A 19129-nucleotide genomic window follows, 5' to 3' on the forward strand; every position below is an offset into this window, starting at 1 on the left:
GACTTAAATTTTTTGTGCTTGGGTTTCAGTTTTACAATGATCCAGTACCTATCCCTCCACCAGTGTCCATTCTCCATCATTTACTTTTTTTAAAATTTTTGTTAGTGAAACACCATGAGGTACAGTTGTAGATTTACAATTTTTTGTGCTTGGGTTTCAATTGTACAATGATCAAACACCCATCCCTCCACCAGTGTCCATTCTCCATCATTTACTTTTTTTAAAATTTTTGTTAGTGAAACACCATGAGGTACAGTTGTAGATTTACAATTTTTTGTGCTTGGGTTTCAATTGTACAATGATCAAACACCCATCCCTCCACCAGTGTCCATTCTCCATCATTTACTTTTTTTAAAATTTTTGTTAGTGAAACACCATGAGGTACAGTTGTAGATTTACAATTTTTTGTGCTTGGGTTTCAATTGTACAATGATCAAACACCCATCCCTCCACCAGTGCCCATTTTCCACCACCACGGGTCCCAGTATCCCTCCCACCCCCCATCCCCCCATCCCACCTGCCTCTGTGGCAGGGTATTCCCTTTTGTTCTCTCTCTCCTATTGGGTGTTGTGGTTTGCCAAAGAGGCCTTGAGTGGCAATCGTGTTTGGTCTATAGTCTACTTTCAGCATGCTTCTCCCATCCTGGGAGGATCCTCCCAACACCATTTATTTGGTGCTCCCTTCTCTATCTGAGCTCCCTTTTCCCCTAGCATGTGTGGCTGGCCTCCAAGCCATGGAGCAAAATTCCTGGTACTAATCTCGGCCACTCTTGGGTGTTAGTCTCTTATTTTGTTACTTTATGTGACCTGGGGAATAGACCTTTAAATGCCTTTATCTTTTTGCTCATGACTTCCTTGCATAGACAGCTGTCCTGGGGACTCTGGAGAGTGGTAAAGAAGTACACGCGGATTGGGGTTGGAAGGCTTGTAGCAAATAAACGGTGGTTTCCCAAAGGTCTCTCTAGCATTCACCAACGTTTGGCTCCTGGTTCTGGCTGGGATCTGCAGTTCTGAGTCTGTGCCCGGGCTCTGCTGCCGTCCAGTGGTGGCTCGTGCCTCTACCTGCCTCCTTGCTCCCCACGCTTCCCAGCCTGTTCAGTCTCCCCGCATAGGCCCTGGCTGCATTAGGGATTCTGCAAAGGCAGGACAAGTGTCACTCTCTCACACACACACACACACAGACACACACACCCCCCAATGCTCCACCTGGGGGCTTCCTTCATTGCATTAGATTATCAGTGTCCTTAGCACACGCCCGGATGACCAGACTCCTGCGTCCAGTCTCTGTTGCCCACACTGGACCCAGAGTCACTCTCCATGTTCGCCTCCCGATTCTAGGGCCAGCGGTGCCAGGCCAGGAGGCTAGAGGTGCATCGCCAGCGGGAGGAGGGGATAATGGGTCCCCCATTGGCTCTGGTTGGCCACCGTTCCCTTAAGAACACACCTTCACGGGCTTTTATTTTTCCAGCTCTTGTCCTTCCTCCAGGGCTTGTTCACGTTCTACCATGAAGGCTACGAGCTCGCCCAGGAATTCGCCCCCTACAAGCAACAGCTGCAGTTCAACCTCCAGAACGTGAGTCTCCTGCGCCTCAGCCGGGCCCCCAGGAACTACGCCGGGCCACGCGAGTGGCGCAGTCTTGGGCGCGGGGGTTGAGGCGCTTGGGGAAGCAGGGAGAGTTTCTTCTTTTTTCCTCACTGCTGGTTGGGGGTGCCCGGGAAGGACCCATCCCACGTCAGCAGAGTCACCCCCGCTGGGTCCCGTACAGGAGCGGCCAGGTTCTGGCGTGGATTGTGAAGATACAGCCCTTCCCCACACACCCTCTGGCCATGGAGCGGCAGCAGCTGTGTGGAGTGAAGGAGCCTCTCAACACACACTCTCACACACACTCACACTCATACACACACACATAAACAAGCTCACATGTACACACACACATGAACACAACACAGGCTCACACACACATAGACACACATGCTCACACACATTACACACTCACATGCACACACACAAATACATACACGCTCACACACATTAACATACACACACTCAATAAACACACACATACACAGCCACACACCTCATATTCAGACTCACATACTCACACACACATGCACTCACATGCACACACTCACACATACCCTCACACACATACACTCAGACACAAATGCACACGCATACTCTACACATACACACTCACGCACACACCCTCACGCACACATTCGCATTCACACACACATACACACAGAGACACAAATACACACATCCACACACACATCCACACACATATCCACACATACCTACATCCACACCCACACACCCATACTGCTCCACCACCCCCGTATACACCCATACCCACACACATATACACACACATACACACACACACACACACCAGTCTAAAACTGCACATTCTTGTGAAGTTTCAAGATAATTTTTCAGGCTTCCCTGCACTGCTCTCGGCACTCCTCCTATTTTTGCCTGATTCCGTGGGTGAACCTACCGGTGGAGCCTTCTGCTCTCGGCACTGGCCACACGGATCCTGTTTCCAGTGGCCATGCTCCTTGCACACTCGGGAACCGAACACCTCACCCCGTCACTGTCCTACCAGTGGCGCGTCCTGTTGCTGGGGATTTGCTGGAGATGAGAGTTCTGTCGGATCCTGTGACCTAAATGCCGAGGGGAAACTTTTGCCTCGTTCTTCATGGAAAGCTCGTGTCTAGTGCTTCTCCGCTTTTGCGATTGCTGAGCTGTTTGGCAAATAGAACTCTGGTGTGGAAATTGTCCCTTGAGCTGTGGGTAACTGGATTTACTCCACGTGTGTTGGAGTTGCAGCTTTTTAAAATTTAATCAAAGGGTGTTTTTTGGTTTTGTTTTGAGTGGAATTGATTTCACATGCAGTTCATCCCGTTGTTTTTCAATAAGGACCGTGTTTGGGCCTTTTCAGTAGATATTAAGTAGAAATATTAAAGGCAACTTGCCTTTATGATTTATTTCCATCTTTTGTAAAAAACGTATCATAATTTCTAGCCCCCGGGGCTTCCTCCGCCACCTGCTGAGGGAGCGTTTTCCCGAGGACCCGGGCAGCCGCAGTGGGTGAGACTGTTGCTTCTCTGTCCTTAAGACGCGGAATAACTTCGAGAGCACACGCCAGGAGGTGGAGCGACTGATGCAGAGGATGAAGTCGGCCAACCAGGACTACCGCGCCCCTGGCCAGTGGAGCATGGAGGGTTACCTGTACGTGCAGGAGAAACGTGAGTCCAGTGTCCGCGCCGTCCAGGGCTCGTTGATGCCTGGTGCTGCCCCAGGTTGGGAGCAGGACTGTGGTGTCTGAGTGTGAGGCATAGAGAAGGAGAAGGGAGCTGAGTGCAGGGGTTGTCAGGGTAGGGATGGCATCAGGCTGTGCAAAGGGCCTGGGGTAGCCACAGTGAGAGCAGAGGAGGGGACACTGGGGAGTTTTCTGCAGGGGCTGTGCAAGGGTGAGCCACGGGGTGGGGGTGAGCCATGTGGCTCTGTTTCAGCAGGGCCTTAGGCAGGTTTGTGCATAGACAATGGAGTCAGGAGAGGCCTGGCAGCAACTCATACTCGCTTCTGCGAGCCTACAGACCTGCCTTCCCAGGAGCAGCTCCAGCTCTGTCCCCAGGCCTCAGCACTCGGCAGCCACGCCCGGCTGCTCGTTGTGGGTCCCCCACAGATCGGGGTGCTCTTCGCACGGAGTCCGGATTCGCACCCTGACCGGCCCCCGCCCCGTCCTGCAGGGCCGCTGGGCTTCACTTGGATCAAGCACTACTGCACCTACGACAAGAGCAGCAAAACCTTCACCATGAGCGTCTCGGAGGTGAAGTCCAGCGGAAAGATGGTGAGTGGGGCAGAGCTGTGAGGAGTCAGAGGGGTGGTGCTGAGTTGGGGGGAGGGCGCCCCAAGCCCAGCCCTCACACCACCAGATGCAGGCCCTGAGCCTGCTGTCAGAGTGGCTGGGATTTCCACTTGGAGTTGAGGAGACCATTGACAGACCATCCTGGAGTGACCCCACTTCTTCACTGGCCGCTGAGAGGCTCTGGCTGCCTTTTCTGGCCAGACTCACGGCCCTCAGGGTCCCTGCCTGGTCCCAGGAGCCACTGGCCCCTGCATCCCCATCCTGTCCTGCTGGGCGAGGTGCTGGACAGCTGAGCTCTTGCAGGAGAAACCGGCCAGCGCTCGCTCACACCAAGCACAGACGATGCTCAGGTGGGGTGGCCAATGGCCACTGAGGCAGCCGTGTGGTCTGGGTACCTCTGGGGATATGTGCAGGCTAGCGCTGCCCAGAGACAGAGATGGGTCTTAGATTGGCCCTGGGGACAAGGCGCCTCGGGCCTTGCTCTGAGTATGGACAGCACCTCGTCCCCTCCCAGCTCAGCCCACTGGGAAATAAGGGTGGCAGGAAGGGGACCCACCTCCTGGCATGGCGGCTGACATGGGGGCAGCCGTCAGGGGTGACCCCACCTTGGTCCATACCGCAATGGGTCAGCTGAGATGCAGGTGCGTGTCCACGGGGTGAGTCTGCTCATTCATACTTGGAAATTCAAAATCCAGGGGCGCGAGGCAGAGGAAGGAAGCTGTGCGTATGTGTGTCCTGGGAATTTGGGGTGTCATGAGTCAACCTACAGCCCCATCAGCTTAGAAGAGAGTTGGAAGCTGCTTGCAGAAGCCGGAGTTTGATGGCAAAGCTCCGGTGTGCACCCTGAGAGGACGTCTGCGTGCTCGGGACTGACATGGGGAGGAGACGACAGAGTGAGCCCGTGTGAGGAGAGTTCTAGTAGCAGGCACACGGGTGACAAGAAGGGACGGCATGAGGGTCAGTGGGGACAAGCACTCGGCCATGTGAAAGCTGGACACTGCCCACAAACGAGCTCCTCCACCAGGCCGAGCCCCCAGGGCAGCCTCATTTCGAAGCTCTGAGCAGGCTGCTCTGTAAATCGACAGGCCTGGGAAGCCGCCTCGCTTGGTGCCCATCTCACGGGGTGCAGACTGCTGGGGTCCAAGCATGTGCTGCATCTTTGCAGCCATTCTGTGAGGCTCCAAGTCTTTTGTGCATCGGGAAAGCCAAGGGCTACACAGTCTGGGTGAAGGCACTCAGCAGTGAACAGTCCTGGGCAGTCCCGTTATGGGGTCTTTGGCACCCAGTGTGTGTATGATGACGAGCGGCTGGGATGTTGTGATTGATGGGGTGGTTAACATCAGTGAGTGGAAAGGCCCCAGGTGGAAGCCTGCTCCTTTGAGCTGTGCCTTGAACATGCTTCTGCTCACCTTGTCCCTAATGTCCCCTTCTTGTTTCAGAATGGACTTGTCACTGGCTCGCCTGAAATGTTTAAATTAAAATCTTGTATCAGACGAAAGACAGATTCAATTGACAAACGATTCTGCTTCGACATCGAAGTGGTTGAAAGGTTTGGAGCTTTTCTTTTCCCCCAAGTTATTTTGTTGGAGAAGTTGTTTGTGTTCTCAGAGATAAAGCAGCTGCCTGCAGGTGTTTCTTGGCCTCCTTGGAGCTGTGGTGCATGCTTCATTCTCTCCAGCGTTATTCAACAAATGCTCATTGCCTGATGCTTTCAGAAGAGACCACAGATACTGTTCGTTAGAAGCCCAGATTTCACTGCAGAAACCTGGGGAAGTAGACGTGGCCTTGGCCAGGGAAGTGCATGCCTGGCGCCTTCCCAGACTGCCTGGAGATGGGTACTAAAGCCTAGTGGCTGCTCCAGAGCCACCGGCCAGACACAGCTGCAGACTCACAGGGCCCACAGCCTAGCACAGCACGTGGGAGAAGCATCAGGGCCTGTCCGAGTCTCTCACTTGAGGATGCCTTTCTGTCTACCTGTGTCAGGAACAATATTGATTCAGGGTCTCTGTCCTGCACTCATCCACTCCTCTCTCCATTCCTCTCCTTCTTGTCTGAGGACTCGAGAGGTGTGAGTGAGTACTCCAGCAGTCTGAGTACTCTAGTGATTGTGCTAGAGAGCGCTCTAGCAATATTTGAGTACTCTAGCACTAGTGGATTATAAGTACTTTTGCAGTGTGTGTGAGTACTCTAGCAGAGTGTGTTTGTACTCAGTGGGGTGTGAGTACTTTTGCTTTTGCAGTGGGTGTGAGTACTCTAGCGGTATGTGGGAGGATTCTTGCAGGGAGTGTGAGTACTCTTAACAGTGTCAGTACTCTAGCAGGTGTGTGTGAATATTCTAGTAGTGTGTGAGTACTGTAGCAGTATGTGAGTACTTGGGTGGTGGCAATGTGTGAGTGCTCTAGTGGTTTGAATACTCTAGCAGTATGCTTGAATATTTCAATGGTATCTATGAATACTCTAGCAGTGCGTGTGAGTACTCTAGCGGGGTGTGTGAGTATTCTAGCAGTACTCTAGTAGTATGAGCACTCTAATGGGCTGTGAATACTCTAGTAGTGTATGAGTACTTAGCAGAGTGTGTAAGTATTTTCTGCTGTATATGAGGGTACTCTCACAGTGCGTAAGAGTACTCTAGGGATGTGTGTGAATACTGTAGCGGTATGTGAGAGTATTCTTTGCTCTGTCACTGTGACACATTTATACACATCAGGAGTAAATCAAGTGTGATGCACACACAGGTAGCTGTGGTAGAAGCCACGAATGTGATTCCTCTTTGCTTGTTGGCTGTTTGGCCTTGCATTCTTTGAGTGTTTCAGAGTCTCTCAGAGCTGCCTTCCCCTGCAGGAACACCCCTCAGGACTTTGTTTTGTTTGAGTTTGGGTCACAGTGCTGCTCCCAGCTAAGTGCTCAGGCTGTGTGGCACTGGGGATAACCCTTGAACTCTTGCCTGCCCGGAGTTCCCGTCCACCAGCCTTCTGGGAGTTTTCACTGGAATCACGTTTACGTTATTAATGTCTGGAAAGCTTGCCTGTCTTTGAGGATTTCATACATCTTTTTATTCAGATTGGCTCTGGGGCACCTTTTGATCCAGGCTGTGAAGAGCGTTCCACTCCCAGTAGTTGAGGCTGCTGTACAGAAAGGCTATTGGTTTGTTCTATCTGTCACTCGGATGTCACAACCTTGAAATTTGGAGGCTCTGATGGTTTTGCTGTCAGGTTTTCTACGTAGACATCTGCCAGCCGAGTCTGCTTGCTCCTGATTTCAGAGCTGCCTGGTTCTGGAGCTTTGGGGCTCATGGCTAAAATCCTCCTCTACTCCTCTTCCTTTTAACATAAGACGTGTGGGGCCAACCCAGCAGGGTTGTCCAAGGAATAAATAAATAGTCACCGTGGAAGGTGTTAGTGACGCAGCTACAGAGACATGGTCTGTAATTTTATGATTGATCTGTTCCGTTGATTTGCATTCTCCGTTAACAAGTCGCTGCATCTTTTCCACATTTGTCCTTTTCCTGCCATTTGAGTGGTCTGTTTTCCTGTTAACAAAAGATATATTTATGCCTTTATCACTGTTTTAAGTCATTCCAGTTTTCATGATGAGACATTTAAATGGCATTTCCTTCATGGGATGCTTCTTCACAAAGCCCTCTGATTTCCTGTTCAAATTATTTCCCGCTCGTCTAAGGCATGAGCAGATTTCACTGTTGCTCCTTCCATTGTTTTTCTTTGTTCTCCTTGGTCCCACCCTCCCTCTGCTGTTTTTTTCTCAAAGAAAAAATAAACTAACTCAGAAGGGTTTCTTGAGAGTGAATTTTTTTTTTAAATGTAGGAGTACTGCTATTTATTCAGCCACTGGTTAGCTGATTGAATTGGGCATGAACTCCACCTTACTTTTTTTTTCATTTTTTATAATTTTATTTATTGAATCACTGTGAGAGCAGTTACAAAGCTTTTGGGTTTAAGTCTCGGTCATACAATGAAACACCCGTACCTTCACCAGTGCTCATTCTCTACCACCAAAAACCCCAGTGTACCCCCATCCCACATCCTCCCCCTACCTGTGGGGCAGATTATTTCCACATTACGAGAGTGAATTGTTTTTAAATGCACTGACTTGAATATTGTGATAAATGCCTTTGTTTTAATGTTTTCTTGATAATGAGCTATAATGCTGTGGCGTTTTCCCTATAGCTGCAAGGTCATTATCGTGATTACAGTCACCACAGGAGGGTTAGAATCTTCTCATACCACGGAGCACTGAATGTGGGTGCTGGGTCTTCCTTTTGGGCCCACTGAGGGAAAAAAAAATTGAAATCAGTCTCCTCAGTCCTGTATACCAAACACTGAAAAAAATATACTGCATGCCATCATTGAACATTTTACCTGTGACCCGTGGGCTGGAGCAATAGCACAGCGTAGCTCCAGCAGGTGGGGCGTTTGCCTTGCACGCAGCCAACATGGCCGACCCGAGTTCGATTCCTCCGCCCCTCTCGGAGAGCCTAGCAAGCTACCGAGAGTATCTCGCCTGCACGGCAAAGCCTTGCAAGCTACCCGTGACGTATTCAATATGCCAAACACAGTAACAAGTCTCACAATGTTACTGGGCCCGCTCGAGCAAATCGATGAACAACGGGAGGACAGTGACCTATGACCCTACAGTGATTTATCTTCTTCTTTTCATTTTCTACATTCTTTCTTTCCTGTCCCCTTTGCTGCCCCCTCCCCGCTTCCCCAGCCCCACTTATGTCACTTTGCTAGCGAAGGATTTGAAACTCACTGGCCTTCATGGTCCACCCTGCCGACCTGTCCCCTGCCCCAGAGCTGGCCCTGCTGACCTGTCCTCTGTCCCTTAGGCATGGCATCATCACCCTGCAGGCTTTCTCGGAGGCGAATCGCAAGCTTTGGCTGGAAGCCATGGACGGGAAGGAGCCGGTAAGGAGGCAGCCCAGCCCATAGGCGTCATCCTGATAGCTACCGGCCCTCTGGGAATGGCACTGAACCACCTGTGGTGGCCAGAGATGCTGAAACAGGGATCCAGAGTCTGGGGGTAGGGGGCTCTTCCCAGCTTCTCAGGAGGAGCTTCCGGGACTGAGAATCCGTCCCACGGACTCCTAAATACTTGGCTCCTCCTCCTCCCTCCTCCCTCCTCCCTCTTCCCTCCTCCCTCCTCCCTCCTCTCTTCTCTCCCCTCCCCCCTCCCCCCCCCCGCCCTCTTCCCTCCTCCCCCCTCCCCCCTCTCCCCCCTCTTCCTCCCCCCCTCCTCCCTCTTCCTCCCTCTTCCTCCTCCTCCTTTTTTTTGCGTGGGAGGGGCAGAGGAGGGCACACCCAACTGCTCAGAGCCCCTTCCTGACTGCACTCAGGGATCCCTCCTGGTGGGCTTGGGGGACTATCTGGGGTGCCAGGGATTGAACCCAGGTGGGCTGCGTTGCGAGGTCAGTGCCCTCCCTGCTGTGCTGCGGCTCGGCCCCAGACCTGAGCTTGCCAAGCCCTGCTCTCGGCACAGCTCCAAGAAGGCCCCTCGGGGTTGCAGGTGAGATGCATATCCGACAGAGTCGCTGCTGCTGCCCTGGTGTTGCCCGGCTTCCTCCTGACCTTCCGCTGCTGGCCTGACGCCCCCTTAGCAGCGTCAGGTTGTAGCTCAGCCAGGGGGCACCATGAGCACCCCCTTCAGCTCCCTGAGGGGCCCTGTGTCCTAGGAGGAGTGGGGAGCGGGCAGGGGCTTCCACGTGGCGGGCGTGGGCACTGCCCAGTGGCGTCCTCCATAGAAGCCTTCTGGGCTGGGGCTAAGGACATGTCTGGATGCTCCATCTGCTCTCTGCTTGTCACTTGCATTTCTGCTAGATTTTGTTTTGAAAATAAATGCCAGTTAGCGACAGAGGACACACAATCCATCCGGGCCCCTCAGAGACTGGGGGCTCACCCATGGTTAGAGGCTCCTGGGGGCAGTGAAGTCCCAGGCCAGCAGTCTGGGGCAGGGTGAGGGTTGGGTGCCCATCTGTCCTGGGGGAACCTTAGGGAATGCCTCCCCCCACATCCGGGAGGGTGTGCTGGAGGGTGGGGCAGGGTGAGCCGCTGGGCAGTGAGTCTGTTCAGGGCAAGGGTGAAAAGACTGGACGGGGGGAGTGGAGAAGGGGGTCGGCGGGCAAGGGGGCTATAGCCATGTCCCCCTCTCCCGGACGTCCTGACCGCTGCCTGCGGCCTCTGGGGAACCAACTCTTGCCCTCTGTTTCCTTTTCCAGATTTACACGCTACCTGCCATAATCAGCAAGAAGGAAGAAAGTAAGTTCCTTTCCCTCGTTCCTTCAGCTTTCTGAGCACCCCTTGTATTAAAAGACCCTGAGTGATGGCGAGTACATCTGCGGAAATTGTGGCCACGTGCCACTGAGCTGAGGCTGCAGCAGACTGGAAGCTTCCAGAGAACTTTCTGGAAGTCCCAGCCATGAGCTGTTTGTTATAGCCTCATGGTCTCCAGAACTTACTTCTTTATTTCTTTACTGTTTCCCTTGCACATCTGCTTGGTTTTCTTCTGTAATGATTTGGGGCAGCTTATGCCTAGTGTTTTGTTGTTGCTGTTTTGTTTTCATGGTGGTGGAGGGTTTATCTTACTTTCCCTGCTGTCTTTTACAAAACTGGAGACATGAACGTGTAAGATTGTGATAGTCACGGGAAGTGTAAAAGCATGAGGAGGAGAGAGGACAGGCTCCCGGGCATCAGCCTCCTCCCCAAGGACTTCTCTGCCCCACCTGAGGGCACTCGCCTTTCTCCTGGGATAGATCGGGGCACTGAAGTCTGTTATTTTAAAATATTTAATTTACTATGAATTATTTCAAGTGACCATGCATATTTCTAAGGTTTTGTGTCTGCAAGATTAATTTCCACATTTCAGTGAACTCAGTTAACTTTCTCTTGTGACACTGAAAATCTTTTTTTTTTTTTTTGGCTTTTTGGGTCATGCCCTGAAATGCACAGGAGTTACTCCTGGCCCATTCACTCAGGAATTACTCCTGGCAGTGCTTGAGGGACCATATGGGATGATGGAAATTGAACCCGGGTCGCCATATGCAAGGCAAATGCCTTACCCGCTGTGCTATTGCTCCAGCCCCAAACACTGAAAACTTTTATTATTAAAAAAATAAAATAAAAATTGAGGCCTCACCCAGCTGTGCTCAGGGCTTACTCCTGGCTCTGTGCTCAGGGGTCACTCCTGGCTGGGCTCGAGGGACCACACGGGGTTCCGGGGATTGAACCCAGGCTGGCTGGGTGCAAGGTCAGGGCCCTTTTTGCTGGACAGTCACTCCAGTCCCTCAGGCTTATTGGGAAGCCGGGAAGGTAGCACTGGGTCCGGGGAGCGGTCAGGAACCTGGTCTTCTGCCGGGTGGGCTCAGGGTGACAGTACAGTCTGTCTGCATAGGAGATGAGTGAACGCAGGTGAGGACATGTGTGCAGCTACAGGGCCCATGGGGAATGCGCATGTCCCACATGGAGAAAGTGACTGGCTTTCGTTCACGGAGGCTGCTGGAGCTCAGTGTCCACTGGTCATTACTGGCCAGCAGGAGCCCTGGCTCCCTCCATAAAGGGTTTCTGAGTCCACCCTGCATCCAGGGAGATGCCACTGCGGGCCCCGGCACCAAGCCTGGGGCCAAGGTGGGCCTGTGGGGGTCAGTGAGGACTCTGAGACAGGTAAAGGGACCTGGGGTAACACAGCTGTGAGGGTTTCATGACTCTGTCACCTCTGCATCCCCTACGGACGCTGAATATGCAGAGGGAAGTTTGTGGCATTCCACTAAAGCCGACCACAGAGCCACTGGCCTTCTGCTCTTCATCCTTTTTTTTTTTTTTTTTTTGGTGAGATTCAGGTGCACTCACCCGAATCTTACCTGGCAATGCTCACCTCCTCACTCTACACTCAGGAATTACTCCTGGCAGTGCTCGGGTCACCATATAGGATGTTGGGGATCGAACCCGGGTCGGCCACGTGCAAGGCAAACACCCTACCCTCTGTGCTACAGCTCCAGCCCCCGTCTTCAGAACCTTCTTTTCTCCTTCCGGTGCCAGGGATGGATCCGAAGGCCTCACACGTGGCCGTTAAGAACAACGCTGTTTCCTCAGTCATGGCCATTACTCAAGATTCCAGGTCCACCTTAGCCTTCAGAGAAACACTTTCCTTGGTGGGGTCCTGGCTGGTGGGGGGCTTGCATGTGGTGCTCCAGGTCTGGTAAGCTGTGAGCACAGGCCCTGAGCAACAAGCTGCTGAGGGCACAGGCTGGGCCTCTTGCCGCCCACTGAGCTGTCTCTCAGCCCCTTCCCCCTTTGCCAATCCACATCTCCTTCCTGTTTGGAGATCTTTCAGCCACTGGAGCTTCAGCCAGTGGCACTGCCCTGGGTCCTCCTCCTCCAGCGCTCTAGGGGGTGCCACACCTTTTCCCAACCCCAACACGGGTCATGAAGATGCTTTCCTCCTGCTCGGGAAGGGGGAAGGGCATGTATGGGGAAAGAGGCATCCATTCCCTGGTGGGACCAACTTCCCTCGGCCTTCCGGGTTTCTTTTTTGCAAAAGGCAAGCCCTGGGCCACCGGGTGGCTGCCTGGCATCAGGACCATCCTGCGGGGACGTCCCCTGTGGATGCTGAGGGCCCTACTCCCCCCTGTAGGAAGCTCTTTGTCCTCCTCTGAGGCAGATGCCTTTGAACTTCAGACTGCCATAGCCAGTGCAGTCCTGTGAGTTCCCGGGGCCTTCACATGTCCTCTGCCCCTGCACCTCCTCCTGTTCAGGCTCTCAGAGGCCAGCCGAGGCCAAGTCTCTCTCTGGGGAGGAGCCAACACGCCTGGTTCCCAGCATGCTCTGCGTCGGGCCTGTCTCCTGGGCCCCTTGCTGTGTGGCATCAGGCATTTGTGGTGGGGACGGGGCTGATGGTAAGCAGTGTGGGCCGCCCAGCTGGAGACTGTGTCCTTGGGCCATCCATGTGTCTAGAAGGACAGGCTGGGCTTCAGTGACACGGAAATCAAATGCATGTGGACTTTTGCTCTGTTCGCTGTGAGGAAACTGCTCTCCCCGCTTCCTTCTGGGATTCTGCTGGGATTAGGAGCCTGGTGCTTAGAGGCCTGGACTTGGTTGGGTTTGGTCCAGCATCAGCCCCAAGCAGCATTCCAAGGAGGGGCCTGTGGGTGGAGAGCCACACCATATTTGTTTTTTGCTAGTGGAAGGGGTGGTGTTGGGACATACCCTGCGGTTTTGAGGCTTCCTCCAGGCTCTGCACCCTGGGACCACCCCTCATGGGCTCACGGGACCCTAACATGTGGCAGGGAGGGAACCTGGCACACCCACTGCCCTGGCTCTCACCCAGCTCCGAATGACTGGATGGAGTCCTCTCAATGTCTTCTGCTGGTGTCCATGTTCAAGGCTTCTCGGTGTCTGCCCTGTCCACTCTGGTCCAGAGACAAGCCTGGGGAGGAGTTGACCGCAGGGCTCCTGTAGGCTGGCCAATGCTGGCGACTGGAGAGGCCAGTCACCCTAGGCCCTGTGCCACTGCCTGTTTCTGAGGAGGCTGAGGCTCTTCCCATCTTTGCTCCACCAAGGATGACCCTCAGGGGCTGGCTCTGCTGCTGGGACCTGGCTGGGCAACGCCCGCCTCACCAAGGGGCTCTGCTGCACAGCGACAGCCGAGATTGCTGTGGTGGCAGGACTTGACAACACCCACTTCACCCTGTATGCTGCTTAGCAACACCCGCTGCATTCAGTCTCTGCTTAGCAACGCCCGCTACATCTAGTCTCTGCTGCTTAATACCCACTGCATCCTGTCTCTGCTGCTTAGCAACACCTGCTGCATCCAGTCTGCTGCTTAGCAACACCCACTTCACCCAGACTGCTACTTAACAACACCTGCTGCATCCAGTCTGCTGCTTAACAACACCCCCTGCATCCAGTCTCTGCTGCTTAATACCCACTGCATCCTGTCTATGCTGCTTAGCAACACCTGCTGCATCCAGTCTGCTGCTTAGCAACACCCACTGCATCTATTCTGCTGCTTAGCAACATCCCACATTTTGTATCGCTCCCAGGGAGTTCCCAGCTTTCCGTTATTGGGTCTTGAGACTTGTTTTCAATGGTATATGCTGTGGTGGCAACAATCATGCAGTAAAATAGGATACCTGTATCTTGCTGAGTGCACAGCTGTTTCACCAACCATCTGTAAATGATGACCGGCTGAAATTCCCTCCTGTTATGGGGCTAAATCCCACCATGCCAGGGGCACTGGGCATGTGCCCCACCTCAGCCCCAGTTACAGTTCAGGGGTTTGGACCATCTTTGCCATCGTCATCGTCTTTCCTAGTCTTGCACTGTGTCACCTGGAAATGCTGTGGAAGACTAACCATTTCTTCGCTATTTGTGATGAAATATCCATTATGATTTCATAACATGTTGGCCTTTTAGTTTATAGTTTCTAATTAAGTGCTCTCTCTTCAAACAGTAATCCCATTTTATCTCAGGACCTAAATCTTAAGAAACTTAGAACAGGAGGAAAGTACAAGAGTTAGGCACTTGCCCTGGATATGCTGGACCCCAGTATCGCATATGGTCCCCCACGACAAGTAGGCCCTGAACATGGCCAGGTGTGGGTCCCCCAAACAGAAGGAAAGGGGGAAGGAAGGAAGGAAGGAAGGAAGGAAGGAAGGAAGGAAGGAAGGAAGGAAAGAAAGAGGTGAGGGGAGAGGAGGGCAGAGCAGAGGCGAGATTGGAGGGGAAGCTCAGGGGTGGAGCACAGGTCCTGGCTTGCAGGAGCCCCAGATTTGGTCGTCGGCTCCTTGTGACTCCTGAGCTGCAGGGTGTAGTTCAGGTACTGTCCAGCACCGCCAGAGTTGCCCACAAACTGTCCCTCTTCTTCACAGTGTACCTCAACGAGGCAGGTTTCAACTTCGTGCGGAAATGCATCCAGGCCGTGGAGACGAGAGGTGAGTGTGGCCGTGCAATTTTGCCTGGGAACTGCCCAGAAAACCTAGAGACGGAGCCCGGGGAGTCCTGGAGCACCGGAGCTGGAAGGTACAGGAATGCCCTGCATCCACACCGTCTCCTCCTTGCTGGTTCTGTCCATGGCGCTCAGCCTTGCTGGATGTGTCCCTGGGGGACTTGGCCCTTTTCGCAAAGGTTCCCTCCTGTCATGGCTGCCCCTCATCCCGGCCTCTCCCAGCATCCCTGGGTGCCCTTCAGGCCCTTGTACCTGTCGAGAACAGGAGCCCTCTTGGGTTTGGGACACAGCCTGATACCCCCATCAGACCCCTTCCCTTCTGCGATGTGTTTCCTGGGGTTGCACCACCCCCTGGCCAGGTCTTGGCCTCAAGTCTGGACTGGGGCATCATGCTCGAACATCCATGCCCTGAGACCCCTCTACACAGATCCTCACCTCGGGGACAGGGCAGGGGCCTCCTACCAGCCTCCGTGTCTGCTTGAGGCCGGGCACCTGTCCCCATGCCTCAGCTCTGCCCTGTCCTCCCTTCCCGCCAGGCATCACCATCCTGGGCCTCTATCGGATCGGCGGTGTCAACTCCAAGGTGCAGAAGCTCATGAACACGACGTTCTGTAAGTCGTGAGCAGGCCCGGTTCTGTCTCTGCGTTGCTGCTGAGAACCTGAGCCAGTGATGCCTATCTGGAGGTGGCGTCGGGCTGCCCATCCTGACTGTCCCTGTTCGCATGCGTGCTGTTGAGGGCCACTGCCCACGGAGGGGTAGCTGGTTTAGAGGTCCCTCGATGGGCCTGGGCATGGCCTGGATCCTCTGGTCGGTGCAGGTGTGGCTGGGGCTGTGGGCACTGGCTTTGTGCTGCCTGGCCTGGGCTTGGGACAGGCCCTGGACGGCTTTGTGACCCCAGCTCCTTCATTGCGCCTCTCAGGGTCGCCTCCTTATTTATACAGTGAGGGGAAGGGGAGCACCTGGCCCCTGTGAGACCTGGCCAGGCTGGGTCCACGCATGGACTCCCAAGCTGTGATGCCGGCAAACAGGCAGCAGCTTGATGAACAGACGAACCTTCCCTCTCTGGCCTGCAGCTTCACCTTCTGACTTCTTTTCCAGCCCCCAAGTCTCCTCCCGACATTGATATCGACATTGACCTGTGGGACAACAAGACCATCACCAGTGGCCTGAAGAACTACCTCAGGTAAGCAGTCTCCCGGTCCATGTTCCCACAGAGCTGGGTGTGGGGCTCGCATCCCCACAGCAGCTTGGAGTCTGCTGTCCTCTGAATGTCCAGCCCATCTCTAGCATCCAGACTGTGAAGGCCCCGCGGATCTCAGATGGTCACCCAGTGACTGGGTGCTACAGGGGCCTCAGCCTCTGGGGAGGGTACTGGGTTCCTCTGGGGGGCTTTGGGGGCCACCCAGCCTGAGGCAGGCCGAGGCCATCAGAGACACCGGCCCTGACCGGAGCTCTGTCCACACAGGTGCCTCGCAGAGCCACTGATGACCTACCGGCTGCACAAGGACTTCATCATGGCTGTCAGTAAGTGCCAGAGCCCACACTGGCCACCTGTGCTCAGGGCCCCATTGGGGGAAGGGTTCGGCCTGATGTAGGCCATGTGCTGTCCACAGGTGTGTCAGGAGCTGAGAGTTAGAGATATGGCGCGCACGCGCGCGCACACACACACGCACACGCACACACATAGCGACATGCACACAGGAACATGCACACACACAGGGACACACATATACACACATGCAGGGACACACACACAGGGACACACACAATCACACACAGGGACACGCACAAACACACAGAGGGACACACACAGGGAAATACACACAAGCACACCCCCCTCCATGTCAGACCTGACCCCCTCCTGGAGGTGCCTGTGGCCACCCCTGCGCCTGTCTTTTAGATCAGTGACTCCGTCACGGGCAGGAGCATACTGAATTTGGGGATTTGGGGGAGGGGATTGGTGAGAGGCATGACACCCCAGAAGTTGCCCTCCGCCAATAAGATTCATGAGGCCTGACTAAAATCCGAGAGCAAGACCTTGAGTTTATTGCCGCACACGGGGATGTCTTGGGAAAATGTCTCCTGAGAAAAGCATCACCTTGGTGTTCAGTCCAGCTGACCTCACTGACCAGATAGTTCCATAGGCCAACTTTCTCCTAGCTCCTCACGCAACACCCTCTGCAAAACCCACTTTCACGGCAATCCGGAATCTGAGCTCATTTTGCGGACCAGGCAGTGAGGACAAAGCCTGGACTTGGTCCCAGGCCAGGAGTAAGTCCACGGCAGGACGAGGACCCGGGAGCCAGTCCTGTGGACTCTTCGGCTCTTCCCAGAGACCTTTGGCTGTCGTGGAAGGGAAATGTTTGGGACCAGGCACAGGCCTTGCGTGCTGAAACCTTGGTGCCAGCCCCCTAAACAGAAGCAGAAATATTGTACTTGTAACCAATGGAACTCAAGCCACAACTGCTAACAGGGCTCACCCTGGTGACGAGGCCTGGCCACATTGCTGACATCCTACTCTCAGCTACGAGCATGTGTCAGCATCTTCAGCCATCCCATTTGCTCAGTGCCCTGCGGAGATGCTAATTCAGGGTTGGGCAGTGCTTCTCTCCATGCCCGAGGGGTGGCTCTCACCGCTCCCTGCATGAGACCTGTTCCCTCTCCTGTCTCATCTCTGGGGCCCAGGGAACCTGTGCTTACTTTGGCTGCAATGACATATGCACAGACATGGAGTTCCAACTCCCAGGTGAAGCCTTCGGCTTGTCCCGGGCAGAGCTAGGCTCTTGACTCTCTCCTCACACCAGGATAACTGTGAGCAGACGGTGGTGCTCCTGATATGTGCACCTATAGAGTCAGGCCCCTTCCAGAGAAAGGACTGGTCAGTGTGTGCTGCCCCCAGAATGTCCCGTACTTGGTCTGCATGTGCTCAACACTTCCATAGCAGAGGTGTCACCGTCTGGGCCTTTGCAGACCACACTCGCCCGGGGTCATGATATCAGGTTAGCTCTTGGTCACGTGGCCTCGATCTGCATAGGAGTCCTGGAGCCCCAGCGAAAGAACTCTGTTGACCCTAGTCTGCAGCTCTCAGGGGACACTCTTATTTGTCCTGGTGGGGTCATGAGGTGGCTACCATGTTGGCCAGCATCTTCCTCTCTGTGGCAAGTAACAAAGTGCATGACAGCAACTGGGGTCACTCACTGTGGTCACTGAGAGCTCAGCTGTGCCTAGCCCTTGTGGAGCAGGACCCAGGCCAGCTACTGTGTCTGCTGCACAGGAAGCAGCGCAGGAGCCATGGAGGCTGAGACTGGACCAGCAACTGACACACACATTCAGATGCGTTGAAAACCCAGCACCGAGCAGTGGTTTTTCTCTTGCAGAATCTGATGACCAGAACTACCGGGTGGAAGCTGTCCATGCTTTGGTGCACAAACTGCCCGAGAAAAACAGAGAGATGCTGGACATCCTGATAAAGCACCTGGTCAAGTAATTCCCTTCCCTTGTTCTCTGAACCTCCTTGTGTCTATTTAAGGCGCAGGATGGGGCCATGTGCGGTGACTGTGATCACAGCCTCAGAATAGGCAGAAACACGACTGTTCGCTCTCCTGTGTCTGCTTACCATGAATCAGCCCTTTGCGAATGGTCCAGTGTCAGGGAAGTAAAAACATACATAGGCATTTGCTGTATTGAGGCAAGCACAGTGGCAGGGTTGGGCACTGGGGTGGGGTTGGGCAAAACCCGGGTCTCACATGCGAGGCCTGTGCTCCACTTGCCCACAAACATAGTTTTCTGCTGTCCTCCTCAGTCACGTGGCTTGCCCAGGTCAGCTGACCCTGCAGTGTCTACCCCCACCTCTGTAGTCGGTCCCCGAGTAAGGAGGGCCCCATGTGTCTGTTTGTGAGCGTAGGGCCCCATATGGAGAAGACTCAGGTTAGCAGGTTGGTGGCGGAAAGAAGGAAGCCAGCATGCACTGGCCAGCCCCCCACGTGCACCCAGATGCCTCTTCTCCAAGATGCCCGAGCTCCTGGGAAGCTGTGGTACAGGAGGAAGGGAGGTCGTGGGAGGGCGCGGGGCAGTCACGTCAGTGAGAACCTGGGAGCAGTGTTGCCGCTGTGTCTGAGTCTCAGTGCAGGAATGGAGTTGAGCTGCTTCTGTGTGTGGTGTCAGGGATGGACCCCAGGGACTCACGTGGGCAAGACGGGCAGCGCCCACTCTGACCATATTCCTGGCCCACAGCCTCCGATCGTGACCAACGGCTGTAAAAGAACAAATCTCTGCCTAAAACCATAGCCAGGCTGGTG

At 54.1% G+C, this 19129-nt stretch overlaps 1 protein-coding gene across 3 annotated transcripts in view; it reads left to right on the plus strand.

Annotated features, from left to right (window-relative positions):
- Positions 1 to 19129, plus strand: part of ARHGAP42 (Rho GTPase activating protein 42) — a 127419-nt gene that overhangs the window by 92463 nt on the left and 15827 nt on the right. For 2 of the 3 annotated variants that reach the window (XM_056114785.1, XM_056114783.1), the window contains 11 exons: positions 1468 to 1572; positions 3122 to 3251; positions 3756 to 3856; positions 5314 to 5423; positions 8721 to 8799; positions 10107 to 10146; positions 14754 to 14816; positions 15367 to 15441; positions 15930 to 16014; positions 16297 to 16355; positions 18209 to 18314. In XM_056114785.1, coding sequence (XP_055970760.1) covers positions 1468 to 1572; positions 3122 to 3251; positions 3756 to 3856; positions 5314 to 5423; positions 8721 to 8799; positions 10107 to 10146; positions 14754 to 14816; positions 15367 to 15441; positions 15930 to 16014; positions 16297 to 16355; positions 18209 to 18314 — 953 coding nt within the window. The remainder of the gene's footprint in view (positions 1 to 1467; positions 1573 to 3121; positions 3252 to 3755; positions 3857 to 5313; positions 5424 to 8720; positions 8800 to 10106; positions 10147 to 14753; positions 14817 to 15366; positions 15442 to 15929; positions 16015 to 16296; positions 16356 to 18208; positions 18315 to 19129) is intronic. The other variant, XM_056114784.1, reaches the window with a different exon arrangement.

The sequence above is a fragment of the Sorex fumeus genome, unplaced genomic scaffold (genome assembly GCF_029834395.1).
Source record: "Sorex fumeus unplaced genomic scaffold, SorFum_2.1 ptg000028l, whole genome shotgun sequence".
In the NCBI taxonomy this organism is placed as follows: domain Eukaryota; kingdom Metazoa; phylum Chordata; class Mammalia; order Eulipotyphla; family Soricidae; genus Sorex; species Sorex fumeus.